Source organism: Sphaerodactylus townsendi, linkage group LG02 (genome assembly GCF_021028975.2).
Source record: "Sphaerodactylus townsendi isolate TG3544 linkage group LG02, MPM_Stown_v2.3, whole genome shotgun sequence".
NCBI classification, from domain to species: Eukaryota; Metazoa; Chordata; class Lepidosauria; order Squamata; family Sphaerodactylidae; genus Sphaerodactylus; species Sphaerodactylus townsendi.
The window spans coordinates 182,674,714-182,690,046 of NC_059426.1; the positions used below are offsets into that span (position 1 = coordinate 182,674,714).

The window sequence follows — 15,333 nt, forward strand, 5'->3', positions numbered from 1 at the left end:
GAAGAAGAAGAAGAAGAAGAAGAAGAAGAAGAAGAAGAAGAAGAAGAAGAAGAAGAAGAAGAAGAAGAAGAAGAAGAAGAAGAAGAAGAAGAAGAAGAAGAAGAAGAAGAGTTGGATTTATATCCCCCTTTCTCTCCTGCAAGAGACTCACAAACTCCTTTCCCTTTTCCCCCTCACAACAAACACCCTGTGAGGTAGGTGGGGCTGAGAGAGCTCAAGGTCACCCAGCTGGTGTGTGTTGTACATGCTAATCTGAATTCCCCAGATAAGCCTCCACAGCTCAGGCGGCAGAGTGGGGAATCAAACCCGGTTCCTCCAAATTAGAGTGCACCTGCTCTTAACCACTATGCCACTGCTGCTCCTCGAGATTCTAGAGCTTATGATGTTGTACATTCCAACCCCCAAACCTGTCATCCCTTGAGACCAACACAGGCTACAAGTAAGCTACAGCTATTCCCAGGTGTAACAAGCTGGCAAACGAACGCTTCAGGGAGAAAAAAATAAACATGCTTTAGTTGGCCTGTCATGGCAGAAGGCCAAGGCGGTTGAGTAACTCTTTCAAAACTGCTCCTCCTTATCAGCGTCATTCTCCCCAGTACCCTGGCGCCTCCCCTGGCATTGGGCCTGTGCCAGAGCCAAGTCACAGGCAAACATTTCCTCTGCCATGGAGTGGCTGTTGCCTGTGACTGGGTGGGGACTTCCCAGGAAACTGAATCGAAGGTGGGGCCTCGGCCAGGTAAGGAGTAGAGATCTTCGTACCTGGGCCGGGCTTTAGATTCCTGCCCTGCTCTCCTCTCCTGCCCATTCCTTCTCCCCTCTTCCCACTATGTCGGGCCACACAACCAGCTTAAGACTCAAGCTGCCCCTGCTCTGTCTCCTTCTTCAGCTCCTAACCATTATCCTCTTTGCTTCTTTTGTCCGTTACAATGACCAAACGAGCCCCAAGTTATGGCATAAGGAACTGGAACTCCACAACAAAAGCCACCTGGACCACGAATTTTACATACGTTACCCAAGTAAGTAGCTTCCCCTGACCTAACGGAACCCACTCTGATAGACAGCTCCTGTATGGGGAGGTTTTAATTCGGTGTCATGTGATACATCTCCAAGTCCGGATGATTTTGGACGGGGGTGGGGGGAGTGTGAAGCAGCAGAGGAGAGAACTATGAGCCGGAAAGTCCCCAATTGAGCCTCAGAGGGGTTTGGTGTGTTGGTTATTGTCCTCATCTCAAAAAGAAATGGAAAGATTCTGCCTAAAAGAGCAGCTATCATTGTTAAGGGAATGGAACAGTCCTGTACCTGCCTGGTAAGGCTAAAATATTTCAGGCTTTTTAAAAAGGTTGTGGGACATGATAGAAGTACAGAAAGCACGCTCACACACACACACACACACACACACAGATGTTTTTCCTTTTCCCATAATATTTGGAGCTCACCCAGTTAAAGTGATGGGCAGTAGATTCAGAGTAGCCATTACCTTATGGGACTGGTTGCCATGAGGTATGGCAATGGCATGGAACTTCCAGGATCAGAGGCAGCCTATCTTTGCATATAAAGTGAGAGGGAAACAATAGCAAAATCAGCATTTCTTCTGGTTTGGGGCTTGCTGGCAGGATCTAGTTGGCTTCATATTAAGAGAAACAGAACTTGCACTAAACGGTCTTATGCAGTCAGCCCCTTTGTGTGTTGATACAGTAAATATGGGTTCAGTTTATCCTTTAGGGATCAATACAGTTTTCAGAGTTTGTATACAAAATTATCTCCAGATAATTTTGGTGGGTCTGATTTTTGGGAGCTCCCTTCCCCACCCAAAAATAGAATTGATGCATTAGGAATCCTCATCCGCTGCTCCGTTCTTTATTTCCAAAGTTCATACGGAAAGTTCTGCATGTACAGTTTGCTTTGGTTGCCACTGTTCATTTGTGTTCTTCCTCTGCCCTTTTCCGCACATGCAGAATAAAGCACATTCAACCCACTTTCACACTTGTTTGAAAGTGGATTTTGCTATTCCACACAGTAAAATCCAAAGTGCATTGAAAGTGGATTGAAAGTGCATTATTCTGCATGTGCAAAAAAGGCCTCTGCTTTACAGCGTGCACATGCGCATTCATTTTAAAAAGCAATTTTAATTTGGTCATATGTGGTGTTGGATCATGATTCTTCTGCGTATGTATGTGTGTGGTGGTATTTTGCCAATGCACAAGAGCATGTGGCTGCAATAATTTATAACAGGGCACAGAAAGAATCTTGATGCAGTCATATCGATGATTGCCTCAAACTGCAGTGTTTTATCAATATGCATATATGCATCAGTAATAAGGGAGGGAGATTCAAATGAACTCAATAATGTGCCAAATTGGACATGCTTCAGTTCAAGGATTAGTTTTCGGGATTCGCTTAGTTAAGATGGAATTTCAGGAGGAGTGTGACACACACAGTGAAATTTGGGGCCCACGAAGAAACAGCGCAGGGAAAAGGGAGAAAGCCACTCATCTGTATGGCCCTTACGCCAGCCACAATGTTCCAGAAAAGCCAAACTCTCATTGAACACCTCAAACCGATACATACAAACACCTTCCTGCAGAACAGAGTGACATGTTATTTTGTTCACTGAAATTTCCCCCGCTGGTTTTCTCAACTTAACCCTGAGCCCCAAAGTCTACCTTAAGCAGACAGGTTCTGGTGGTAGGGAGCTACAGAGAACAACTTTGGGCTCTAGATATGTGATTCTGATGGATCGTAGGATACCCCAAAATCATACCTTTTGAATCTTGTAGGTTGTAATGGAACACATGGCATTCTCCATGATAGGACGATCCAGGGTTTCTAGGGTTCCTTCCGCACATGCAGAGTAATACACTTTCAATCCACTTTCAATGCACTTTGAAGCTGGATTTTACTGTGCGGAATAGCAAAATCCACTTGCAGACAATTGTGAAAGTGGATTGAATGTGCGTTATTCTGCAGGTGCGGAAGGGGTCTAGGTCACAGCTCCTAATTGGCTCTTCACTACTGCTCATTCTCAGAGAATTCTCAGGTTTGCTTCTGAGGGTTCCCGGATATTTCACAAGGCAGGGAAAGAGAGCACCAGGGTGAATTCAATCAGAGCCAGTCCTAAAGTTCAAGTGTGATTTTAGCTCAGCTTGGGCTCAACGCGTAATGGCTCAGTATTTTTCTGTAGTTGTTCATTTATTTGCTCTGTTTGTCGTCTGCCTTTCTTGCTGAGATTCGAGGTGGATTACAAAAGTTAGCAATACAATAAGAACATTACAGGACATAAACATTGTAGTAAGGTGGCATTACAAAGTTAGAAAACAAAGCAACTGCATCAGGATCGGACATAGCATAAGAAAAGCAAAGACCAGATTACAGAAATTAGAAAACAGGGCAGTCAGAATAAGAAATGCATTCAATAAACAGTGCTAAACAAAAGCGCTTATCCCTCACTGAGGTGCCATCGGAATAATTCCAACTTTACGACAGCTCTGCTGCTTTTACAAAAATGCTGTCCTGAAAATAGCGAGCAAGTTCCTTTAAAACTGGCACATTTAATGCAAATAGAGACTGGAAGAGGCGTCAGAGCACTGGTTTTCAGGGAGGTTAACCAGAGGTGTAGCAAGGGGGGAAGTGCCCGGAGCACTGGTGCGTTCTCTGGTGCCGACCCCCACCCCTGCGCCTCTTTGGAGCTACGCCTCTGAGGTAAACCATGCTGGCTTGGAAAGCCAAACCAAGAGTTAATGCTCACTTTGTCAGAGTGCTGGGATAACTCATCCTGGACAGGCTATACCTCTCAAGGACAGAAGCTGATGAATTCTGCTCCAGCGGGGACTTCCAAAGAGTTGTCAAGGGTGGCCCCCCTATTGAAACTGCTTATGCCATTGCCAAGTGCAACAGAGTTATAATGACCGTGGCTGTTTACATAAAAACTAGAAAGGGAATCTGTGTGCAGGCCGCCTCTTATCAGCATGCATATCAGCTTTAGCTAACACAGGAATTCTTTGAACCTAGTAACGTGTAGTGCGTATGTGTACATTTCAGCCGTGGGGTTCCTAGTTCAGCAGGCAAGGTCAGCCGCAAGAGCCTCCCCTTCACTGATGGGAGAAACTCTGTCAGGAGTGCTTTGATTGTGTGTTCCTGCATTGCAGGGGGTTGGACTTGATGGCCCTTGGGGTCTCTTCCAACTCTATGATTCTATGAAGCGGAACCCTAACTTGTCATTCTGAAGGACAACAAACATTCAACATTCAACAAACAACAAACATTCAACATCCCATCATAACCAGACTACTGGGTGCATCAATCCAACCAATTATTTTAAAGAGCCCAACTGGGAAGGGCGGAAGATAGATAGATAGATAGATAGATAGATAGATAGATAGAGAGAGAGAGAGAGAGAGAGAGAGAGAGAGAGAGAGAGAGAGAGGGAGGGAGGGAGAGAGGGAGAGAGAGAGAGAGAGAGCAAAGTTTTATACTTTGTAACATTTAAAAAATTAGGGTACCTTTTAAGAAAATTTCTTAGTTAAAAAAAAAGCAAAAGCAGCAACAGGTACCCCCCCCCCAAAAAAAAAAATAGTTGCTGCAAACTGCACAAATCCAGGTGTGCCCACTCATTTTTATTTCTGGCTCTGTTTTTTTCAAGATCACTGTTAATTTTTATTATGTTTAAGTGATGGGAGTGAAATCCCCCATTTAGATGTTGTCATTGTGTAGATGGAAGGAGGTTTTAAAGGGATATAAGTACTTTTTTTAAGTTTTAAATTGATTTAAAGATTGTGTATAATCATGGATTTTTTTCCCCTTCACACTGCAGCCCACTAAATCCCAAAATTTTAGTTTCTGATGGGATCAACCGCCCTTGAGGGACAACACAGGGGAGATTTTCAGCAGAGGGGAAAGAGTAGAGGCTACCCTCCCTCCAGCGTTGAGTCCCTTTTCAACCCCAGAAACTGACTGCAGGGGACAAGCTGTGAAGAAATGCCATTCTATATTCTGAGCTCTGCAAACACCCCCCACTTGTTGGTTTCAAAATATATTTTTTCCCCAATAAGCAGAACTTAGGCAGGAAGGGAGAAATGAATGGTTCCCAAGTATTGCCCATCACCTCAATGGCTCTAACAGGCACCTAGCCTTCAAAACTTTGTAAATACAAATGTCCCACCTGGTTGAAGACAATGAAATGGACTTCTCACACCCTGGCTGGACTCTGATGCCCAGAAGATGACAAAGCCTAGGAAGGCAGGGGGCTAGATTGGATCGTCCTGGTTACCCCAGGAAAAGGAGTTTTGACCCACAGAGGAGTTGAGCAAAGAGAAGAAATAAAAGCCCTTGGTACAAAGGGGAAAGGGTTCATTTAAGATTATTGAATCTGGTGGGAGGAGCTCACCCATCAGGGCTCTATCCTGATTGCCACCATAGCCACATGGGATAAAGGGACACAAACTCCAGTGTAATAGGTAGCTTTTAGAACCCTGCAACTTTTAAGATAAGATCAGGAAAGACATCTGTGGAATGAGGAACAGGATATTGTTTGCACCTTTCTTTTGTATCCCTTGTTCAACCATTGCTGTGTAGAGTATGTGCACGGGCGTTTTCCTCTTAATAAATTCTGTACCATTTCATTCTCTGCACCACACAGACTTCCTCCATTCAAGCACATTATTCAAAATGGGCACAGAAGGAGATGGTTGGTTACTAGATCACTAATTCTTTAGTTGTGTGCAAGTGTGGTGAGCTGTCCCCATGCTAGCCCCATGCAGAGGCGTAGCAAGGGGGAAAGCGCCAGGTGCACTGGTGTGTCCTGCACCCCTGCCCCAGAACGCCCCCACCCCCGAACGCCCCTGCCCCACCCCCACCACGTCCCCACAGGCTCGCGTGCCTCGTGCCTCGTGCACACCCCGGCCCTCTTGGAGCTACGCCTCAGGTCCCATGGGTACAGAGATACAAGCACTGGGCAAACCTTTAGTTAGCACCATAGAAGGGAAGCTGGGAATGGTGGCCCTCTTGGCAGGAATTTCCAAAATCAACCAATTGATAGGCATGTACCCATACCCACAGAGAAGTATGAGCATACCCCTCTGAGAACTGGACAAGAATTGGAGAGTGCAGTATCACTGGGCAGAGATTGGGATGACCACTGGGTGCCCAGACACCTTCCAGGGTCAGAACCAGATGGGCATTGTGAGTTAGGGGGGCCGTTCCATCACATAAGCCCACTGTTCATATTTGGCTTATGGGTTTCTTGCTACCAACTCAAAGACAGTTAAACACTCACAGGTGCTTGGGGTCGTCAAGAAGGTTGTCAAAATTTCTGCTATCGGGATTCTCTGTTCCCTAGTCAGAAAGCTATCTACAGCTCCGGGCTCATGTTTAAGACTGACCAGTTTCTTCCTCCCAGGCTTCCAAGATGTCCACACCATGATCTTTGTTGGCTTTGGATTTCTGATGACCTTCCTGAAACGTTACAGCTTTAGCAGCGTGGCCTTCAATTTCCTGATAGCCGCCTTTGCCATCCAGTGGTCTATCCTCATGCAAGGCTTTTTCCACTCTTTTCACCAGGGCAAGATCTATGTTGGAATCGAAAGGTGAGCGATGCAGATAATTTCTCTTGCTGGCTGGGCGTTGCGTTATCAGGCCAGGGCTTAATTTAAGTCCCCGAACACATGAAAAAATGCAAGAGGCTGCCATTCTGCAACACTACAGCCCATTATGCATGAAGTGCTTTCCTCGAAGCTCTTCACCCTGCAGTGGGGTCATAGTGTTGTCTCCTTGTGTTTCTTTGTTTACATGCGAGGAGGCATCCCGCTGCCTGTTGTGCAGCTTGCCTGCCTCCACTTCTGGGTCACTCTTGGTTGTTGCAAAATTGCGAGCTTTATTTTTAAAGCTCTCAAAATTGTTATAGTGATATTTCTGTGTTACACCGATACTTCTGTGCTATATTGATATTTTAGTGCTTTTCACAAAAGCCAGCCATAGATCTCCCGGAAACGCCCATGAGGAGAGGGGGCGGGGGGAGACCAGAAGGAGCAGAAACCCCGAAGCAAAGGAAAACATTGTTGGATATCAAAACTCTGTGGGAGCTTAGCAGCTTGTAAAAACGAGTTATTCCATGGGGCATATAATTAAAGCTGGTCTTGTTGCGACATTTGTTGGCCCCGACAATGTACATCTCCTCCTATCTGGCCAATAAGGTATAGGAGTGGACAGAATGTGCTTTGTATGGGTAAATATGAATTATTTAAATCTCCTTTGGGGTTATAATTATTGTAGCTGAGATTACTTCTATTGTGTTGTATGGGTATTTTAATTATATATGTATTTTAACCATGTATGTTAGCCGCCCTGAGTCCAGTTCTGGCCAGAGAGGGCGGGATGTTAAATACAATAAAGAGTCACCTGCCTGTCTTGTGGACTCGGTTGATTGTGTGTGTTTGTATATGGCCGTGGTGGCGAACCTTTGGCACTCCAGATGTTATGGGCTACAATTCCCATCAGCCCCTGCCAGCATGGCCAATTGGCCATGCTGGCAGGGGCTGATGGGAATTGTAGTCCATAACATCTGGAGTGCCAAAGGTTCGCCACCACGGCCATATGGTATGTATGAATATACAAAAACAGAGGGAAGGATAAAAGGGAGATATTATAAATAGTAGGGCCAAAAAACATGAAAAGCAAGAGATTCAGCCTGTGATATTTTTTTAATGGAAAGCTCAAAGGTATACAAGATAAACAAAATGACCTTTTGTAGCAGTGGTAATTGGCAATGAAACTGTCTTTTTAGTTTCAGCCTTCTAATTTAATCAGGAGGGGTGGGTGGGACCTTGATCAGGATTGATTCCTAAACAAAAACAATCCAACTTGGTACGTACTGAATCTTGTCCCCAAATGTAACTTCATTTTGGTTCAAATTATAATCGACTGAGGCGTGTCTTCCCCAGGGCTTCCTAAATAAGCTAGACTTTATGCATTATGCATGAAGTGCTTTCCTCGAAGCTCTTCACTCTGCAGTGGGGTCATAGTGTTGTCTCCTTGTGTTCTTTGTTTACATGCGAGGAGGCGTCCCACTGCCTGTTGTGCAGCTTGCCTGCCTCCACTTCCAGGTCACTCATATTAGGGAGGGTCCAGCAGGAGAGTCCTCTCCCAGTCTCCAATCTTTGCCAAGGGGGTCAATTAAAAAGCCTTGAGACTGCTGCAAGGCTGAAAGCTCTCCACAGAAGAAGAAGAAGAAGAAGAAGAAGAAGAAGAAGAAGAAGAAGAAGAAGAAGAAGAAGAAGAAGAAGAAGAAGAAGAAGAAGAAGAAGAAGAAGAAGATGAAGAAGAAGAAGAAGAAGAAGAAGAAGAAGAAGAAGAAGAAGAAGAAGAAGAAGAAGAAGAAGAAGAAGAAGAAGAAGAAGAAGAAGAAGAGGAGGAGCAGGAGCAGGAGCAGGAGCAGGAGCAGTTTGGATTTATATCCCCCCTTTCTCTCTTGTAAGGAGACTCAAAGGGGCTTACAATCTCCTTTCCTTTCCCCCCTCTCAACAAACACCCTGTGAGGTTGTGTTCCACCAACTCAAACGTCACTTCCTGTGTTTCCTGACAGCATGATCAATGCTGACTTCTGTGCCGGAGCAGTCCTCATCTCCTTCGGAGCTGTTCTTGGGAAGACGAGTCCTGTCCAGTTGCTGCTCATGACCTGGCTGGAGGTCATGCTCTTTGCCTGTAATGAATACATCCTGCTGAACGTTCTTGGGGTATGTTGTACAGATGTCATTAACAGTGAGTTGCAACTTTTCTAAAGTGAACCCACCATAAATTGGATATCCCGGTCTAATAGAAAGGGATGGATTAAGGCCACCAGCCAAAATCCTGGTAGGCTAATGGCCTAGGGTCCACCCGCACGCCCCAGGTTCACCCTGAGAGTTGCCAAGTACCCCCAGCCATCAGAGCGGGATAGGGGTAAGTTGCCAGATCCAGGTTGAAAAACTGAGCGTTTAAACTCTTCCATCAGTGATGTAGGTATAGATTTTTATAGGGTTGGGTTCAGTGACTGAGCTGACTTTCCGGCTGTTCCGTTCCATTCATTGTTTCAAGCAAGCCGGACATGTAATGGGAGGTATTTGAACTCATGAAACATCCACCACCACCACCTACGTTCCTATCTTCCATCCTTTCTGCTCAATGCAGGATTCATAAGAACATAAGAACAAGCCAGCTGGATCAGACCAGCGTCCATCTAGTCCAGCTCTCTGCTACTCGCAGTGGCCCACCAGATGCCTTTGGGAGCTCACATGCAGGATGTGAAAGCAGTGGCCTTCTGCGGCTGTTGCTCCCGAGCACCTGGACTGTTAAGGCATTTGCAATCTCAGATCAAGGAGGATCAACCAGAAAGCCCTTCGGCAAACACCCACTTCTGACACCATGTAGCAACCTTTGTGGCAGGGTTGCCAACCTCCAGGTGGTGGCTGGAGACCCCCCTGGGATTTCAACTGACCTCCAGGTGACACAGTTCAGTTCACCTGGAGAAAAGGGGCTTCTTTGGAAGGTGGGCACTTTTGGCATTCTATACCAATGAAGTTCCTCCCCTCCCCAAATCACGCCCTCCTCGGGCTCCACCCCAAAATCTTCAGGTGTTTCCCAACCTGGAGCTGACAACCCTACTTTGCAGTCTAGTGCACAGGTGTCACACTTGCGCCCCTCCAGATGTTATGGACTACAGTTCCCATAATCCCCTGCCAGCATGATGCTGGCAGGGGATGATGGGAACTGTAGTCCATAACATCTGGAGGGGCGCAAGTTTGACACCTGTGGTCTAGTGTGTAGGTAAGATTTCCAGTCCTGATAGTAAGAATACAAGAGACTGTGAGCTTCAGCAATACGCTTCCTTACTGCTCCCAACAAAGAAGACATTTACGTACATGTGCACATCACAGGAGTCACCATTGCTTCGAGCGGGTGACCCCCCCCCCCGCCCCATTGGGGCACTCCTGCTGCAAGCCCCTCAGTCCACACCTGCTCACATAAATGTTACTAGACTCACTTCCTTTTCTCATGGGTGTTTGTTTCCTACCTCATGGTCCAGGCTAAAGATGCAGGAGGGTCTATGACTATCCATACCTTTGGGGCCTATTTTGGACTGATGACCTCCCGGGTTCTTTATCGCCCACATCTGGACAAGAGCAAAGAAAGGGACGGATCCACGTACCATTCAGATCTCTTTGCTATGATTGGTAAGAAGAACCCACTGCACCTGCTGGCCTAAAGGGACTTTTTGCCTTGATCCATCAAAACAATACTTATTTCTATGCCTGTGCTTTAGGGAGGAGCTGTGGCTCAGTGGTAGGACCTCTGTTTTGCATGCTGAAGGTCTCAGGTTCGATCCCCAACATCTCCAGTTAAAAGCATCAAGTGATGTGAAAGACATCTACCTGAGACAGGATTGCTAAGTCTCCTGCTATAGTGGAGATGTCCTGGCACTCATGTTCATTGCCCACCGGTGTCTAAAGTGCCAGTGCAAGGGGATGGGGGGATGGGGGAGCCTGCGGGCATCCCAAAGGCACATTGACATCACTTCCAGTCAAAACCAGAAGTGATATCATAGATGCTCTAGATTTGCAAAAATTCTATGGGGTGCTCTAGGATTTGCAAATCCTAAAGCCACGGTGGTGAACCTGTGGCTCTCCAGATGTTCATGGACTACAATTCCCATCAGCCCCTGCCAGCATGGCAAACCATAGGTTCGCCACCACTGTCCTAAAGTGTCCATGATACTACTTCGGGTTTTCTCGTGAGGTCAGTGTGTCTGTCCCAGCCCCCATTTTGTTCCCAGGAAGAGTTGCCAGGTACCCCCTGGCAAGCAGTAGGTGATGGGGGGGGGGGGGGCAGGGCAATTAAAAACATCAATTGAGGCCTAGGTCTCTATTGTAAGCAATGCAGTGACATCACTTCCGGCATACACTGAAAGTGATGTCATCATATCATGGGAGCTGTAGGGACACTCCGGTATTTGACTTTAACAAAAATCTAAGGTAGAGGCTGATTTTACCATAAAAGTTTGACTAGATACCGGAGCATGGGTGCCTGTTATGTGATGATGTCACTTTGTCGGGGGGATTGTATCTAGGTGATTGAGATGCATTCCCAACTAAGTGTAATTGCTACAAAATATATGTAACCAGCCTGCTATATGTTATCACTGCCTTTCTGGGGCATTCTTTCCTTGATTTTTACTTTATGGCTTCACACACTAGGTAGATAACTAGGCTTTCCCCTGACACTTTGGTCTCATGAGAACCGGGATTGTTTCCGTTATCTCGTCGGGGCAGGATGCCAGGTGGCTCTCTATCTCTATCTATCAGCGACCTTGGGGTGCCTCAGCTCCAAACGAACTATTTCTCACATTTCATGGGGAAATGGGAGGGGGAACTAACATTGGAATAAAGGGGATAGCAAAAGCCAGGTTTGCCAAAATTGGCTTTCTCAAGCTGGGTGCTGAGATGCCTGTCAATAAACGCTACTAATCAACAATCAGAGTCTGTTTATTGCTTCAGGATTCGAGACTTAACATACTTCCAGGGTGTCATCACCACATTACAGGGGACAGAGGCCTAGGCTTCAGTTTGCTGCTGGAAAGTCCCCCCCCCCCACTGGCCGGCTGAATGGTGCCACAGGGAGGGGCCACAAAGCAGAGAATCCCCCAGCCCTGCTGGATGCACCTGGCGACCCTAGCTCAAAAACCTGGAGAACCACTGCAGGTCTGAGTGAACAGCACTAACCTTGATCTGATTCATGCATGTATTTACCTTTGTGACCATGGTATGACCATGGAGCCATGGTGCTCAATCAGATATGCTTCTTGGTGCCTACATGTTCCTTCCCCATAGCTAAGAGATAACCATGACGTTTCTCCATCTCAGTGGAGCAGAAGGATCTTCAGCAAAGCCCAGGATGCATTACCTTTTATCTGCAGAGAGCATCCCCTGGGAAACAGCTGCCCCCATTGTGGGAGGATACTTGGCTTGGAGCCTTCCAACATTTAGCCCCAGTTCTGCAAAGCAGCCATTTTGGCCCCTTCCGCACGTGCAGAATAATGCACTTTCAATCCACTTTCAATTCACTTTGCAGCTGGATTTTACTGTGCGGAACTGCAAAATCCACTTCCAAACCATTGTGAAAGTGGATTGAATGTGCATTATTCTGCATGTGTGGAAGGGGCCTTGGGGTTGTTCTCAAAATCCCCAAAACATGTCAACATGCTCAACTGTTTTGGATGCAATAGATTCATGCCTTTACATTCACAATGTTCACCTCTCATGTCAGTTTGGGGAAGAAAGTTGGCGCCAGCTCTGCTTCCGCTCTAGGAACTAACATAAGGGACCTTGCTGTCTTTCTCCATGCAGGAACAATCTTCCTGTGGCTTTTCTGGCCCAGCTTCAACTCTGCCATCACAGCACACGGAGATGACCAGCAACGGACGGTCATGAACACCTACTTCTCCCTTGCTGCGAGCACACTGGCCACCTTTGCCGCCTCAGCCTTTGTGAACACAGGAGGCAAGCTGGACATGGTGAAGTCAATGCAATTCTCTCCTGCTGCCACAGGAACTTCCAGCCTAGTGTAGTGGTTAAGAGCAGTGGGCTCTAATCTGGAGAACCGGGTTTGATTCCCCACTCCTCCACATGAGCGGCGCACTCTTATCTGGTGAACCAGATGTGTTTCCCCACTCAATATAAGAAGAAGAGTTTGGATTTATATCCCCTCTTTCTCTCCTGTAAGGAGATTAAGGGGGTAACAACCCCCTCCCCCTCCCCCCCCCCCCCCCCGACAACAAACACCCTGTGAGGTAGGTGGGACTGAGAGAGCTCCGAAAAGCTGTAACTAGCCCAAGGTCTCACAGCTGGTGTGTGTGGGAGTGCATAGGCTAATCTGAATTCCCCAGATAAGCCTCCACAGCTCAGGCAGCAGAGCGGGGAATCAAACCTGGTTCCTCCAGATTAGAATGCACCTGCTCTTCTTAACCGCTACGCCACTGCTGCGATATAACCACGATATAAGTTATCAATAGATCTCACAGACAATGGCTTTAAAGCCTTTCTACAGTAGATAGTACTTACTGATTTATCTTCGATAGCCCGATGTATCACATGCGACTCAGATTTCGTTTCCTTCAGTCCAGCGAGGCCTGGAGTCTTGTGGTGCCTTTAAAATATCTTCTTGCAAAGCATTCGTTATCTGTGGCTCCTCTCCGCTTTGGGCGAATGCACACCACGTGTCCCCCAGAGCCTCAATGTGATGTGATAACGAAATTGTGGGTTTGGGGTCCGACCGTGTAAAAGCAGGGATCGCTGTGATTTAGGTGAGAAATGACTACTGATGGGAGAGGGGGTCTTTGAGAAAAGGATGCTCCTGTTTTAGAGTGGTTGACATTTCAAGGAGAGACAATGGTTAGGATATGAGTTCCCCATCTGGGAAATCCATATTTGAATGGCATATCTATTAGAGATTGAAGAATATTTTTTTAAAAAACATGCCTCTTTCCACCTGATCAGGGACCATGCCACACAGAGGGGGCTGCCCAGTGGTGGGATCTCTAGGGGAAAGATGACACTGTAGAAGAATGTTAACCCCAGGATGAAATCAAGCTACTGAGAATCGGTAAACTGAGGAAGATACCTTCGAAAACGCATTCAGACGCGTGGTGCGATTCTATACAGGATTCTCATTTTTCCATGTACCATCTATGAATGGACTCAAGGCACAGGAGATATCAGCTCTGTTGTGAAGTTCAATTTGGGAATTACAAAAAAATGGAGCTATAAAATTTCTGTTGGAATTGAACAGTGGTCTCATATGGACTTGTGAATGACTGTTTGTCAATACAGTTGGTGAAAATTTGTATAGTTCCATTTTGAAACCATACAAAATATGGACATACTAAGAAAATTTTGGAACTCATTAGTTTAAAGTCACATATGGACCTTGTCATTATATCTTGAACGAAATGATGAAATTGTATTTTGATATGATTTATTGACACTGGCACTTTATATATATTATGCACTTTAATTTTCTCATTATAGTAGATTAGAATAAGGTTAGCATTAGTGTAAGTGGATTTACATGTGTGCAATAACAATGAAAAAATAACTTTGAGTAAATGTTGCTTTGAATTATTGTAAATGATGTCTACATACAAATCCAGGTCAGTGTGCCAATTTTGAATTTTTGAGTTGTTCGGTTCTATTGCATTGTGCTTGGCACACTGTTTTCTATCTTGTGGGATCTTCAGATGCATGTCAGGGTGAGATGCGTGTCACAGAGAGGAACACATCTCACCTTGACATGCCTCCAAAGATGCCAGCCACAGATGCGGGTGAAATGTTAGGAGCAAAAACTACCAGACCACGGCCACGCAGCCTGGAAAACCCACAACAGCCAGTTCATTCCAGCTGTGAAAGCTTTTAACAATACACAGATGTGGGGGGGGCGGGGAATTTCCCCAAAATGTCCTAAGTCTCTTTTACCCAGTGGAATCCACCATTGGAAGCACTGCTGGAACATTTCATGGCTTGGGGAAATGGGGACATGAAACAGCATGAAAGGGGAAAAGGAATACCTTGTTCTCCCCAGTTCATTCCTGGCCCTCCGCTGACCTCACCTGTCACTCCCCTCCAGGTTCACATTCAGAATGCAGCCCTGGCTGGTGGGGTGGTCGTTGGGACGTCTGGAGAGATGGCGTTGACTCCCTTTGGGGCCATGATCGCCGGAGTGCTAGCTGGCTTCATATCTACACTTGGCTTTAAATTCCTTACGGTAGGTGATCTAGCAAATTGTGGGGGAAATGTTCCCTTTGTCACACCCTAAGTACCCTGGGCCCTGGACGGGCGAGTCTGTGCTGTAAGAAACTTGACAATCTTTTAGTACCCTGGCCCCTGGATGGGCGATTCTGTGCTGTAAAAATCTTGACAATAAATGGAGAGCTGAAATAAAGTGGACAGCATGTCGAATGTGCATGTGTCTGAACAGCTTTCCTTCGAAATCTTTTTTGTTTACACAGTTTCTATTCTTTTTTTAAAAAAAAAAAGTGATATGGAAGGACTCTTCTAGCCATTACAGAATGCTAGATTGCTAGCTTGGGTTACCAGGTCCCATGGAAAGTTAGGGTTGCCAGGTCTAGGCTGGGAAACTCCTGAATATTGTTTGTTGGAAATTTGTTTTAATGGGGTTAAGGTTTACTTATGTATTTTATGTACTGTTATTGGAAACAGCTGTACTGTGAGCCGCCTCGAGCCCTTTGGGGCTGAGGCGGCCTATAAATGAATGAATGAATGAATGAATGAATGAATGAATGAATGAATGAAT

The 15,333-nt window shown here is 46.1% G+C and overlaps 2 protein-coding genes across 2 annotated transcripts in view; one reads left to right on the forward strand and one right to left on the reverse strand.

The window, feature by feature from the left end:
* The first annotated feature begins 740 nt into the window (after positions 1-740).
* Positions 741-14,835, forward strand: LOC125426445 (ammonium transporter Rh type B-B-like). Its single transcript, XM_048484704.1, has 6 exons — positions 741-1,016; positions 6,395-6,581; positions 8,576-8,726; positions 10,055-10,202; positions 12,372-12,538; positions 14,647-14,835. The coding sequence occupies exons 1-6, from the start codon at positions 827-829 to the stop codon at positions 14,833-14,835; spliced, it is 1,032 nt and encodes a 343-aa protein (XP_048340661.1). The 5' UTR covers positions 741-826.
* Positions 14,836-14,888: 53 nt separating this feature from the next.
* Positions 14,889-15,333, reverse strand: part of LOC125426446 (ammonium transporter Rh type B-B-like) — a 15,018-nt gene continuing 14,573 nt past the window's right edge. Inside the window, exon 7 of the mRNA XM_048484705.1 lies at positions 14,889-14,951. Within this exon, the coding sequence (XP_048340662.1) occupies positions 14,889-14,951 (63 nt within the window). The remainder of the gene's footprint in view (positions 14,952-15,333) is intronic.

Coding starts and splice junctions, on each gene's coding strand:
- LOC125426445 (XM_048484704.1), top strand. CDS start 827: ATGTCGGGCCACACAACCAGCTTAAGACTCAAGCTGCCCCTGCTCTGT. Junction 6,582..8,575: donor ATCTATGTTGGAATCGAAAG/GTGAGCGATGCA, acceptor GTTTCCTGACAG/CATGATCAATGCTGACTTCT. Junction 12,539..14,646: donor CAGGAGGCAAGCTGGACATG/GTGAAGTCAATG, acceptor ACTCCCCTCCAG/GTTCACATTCAGAATGCAGC.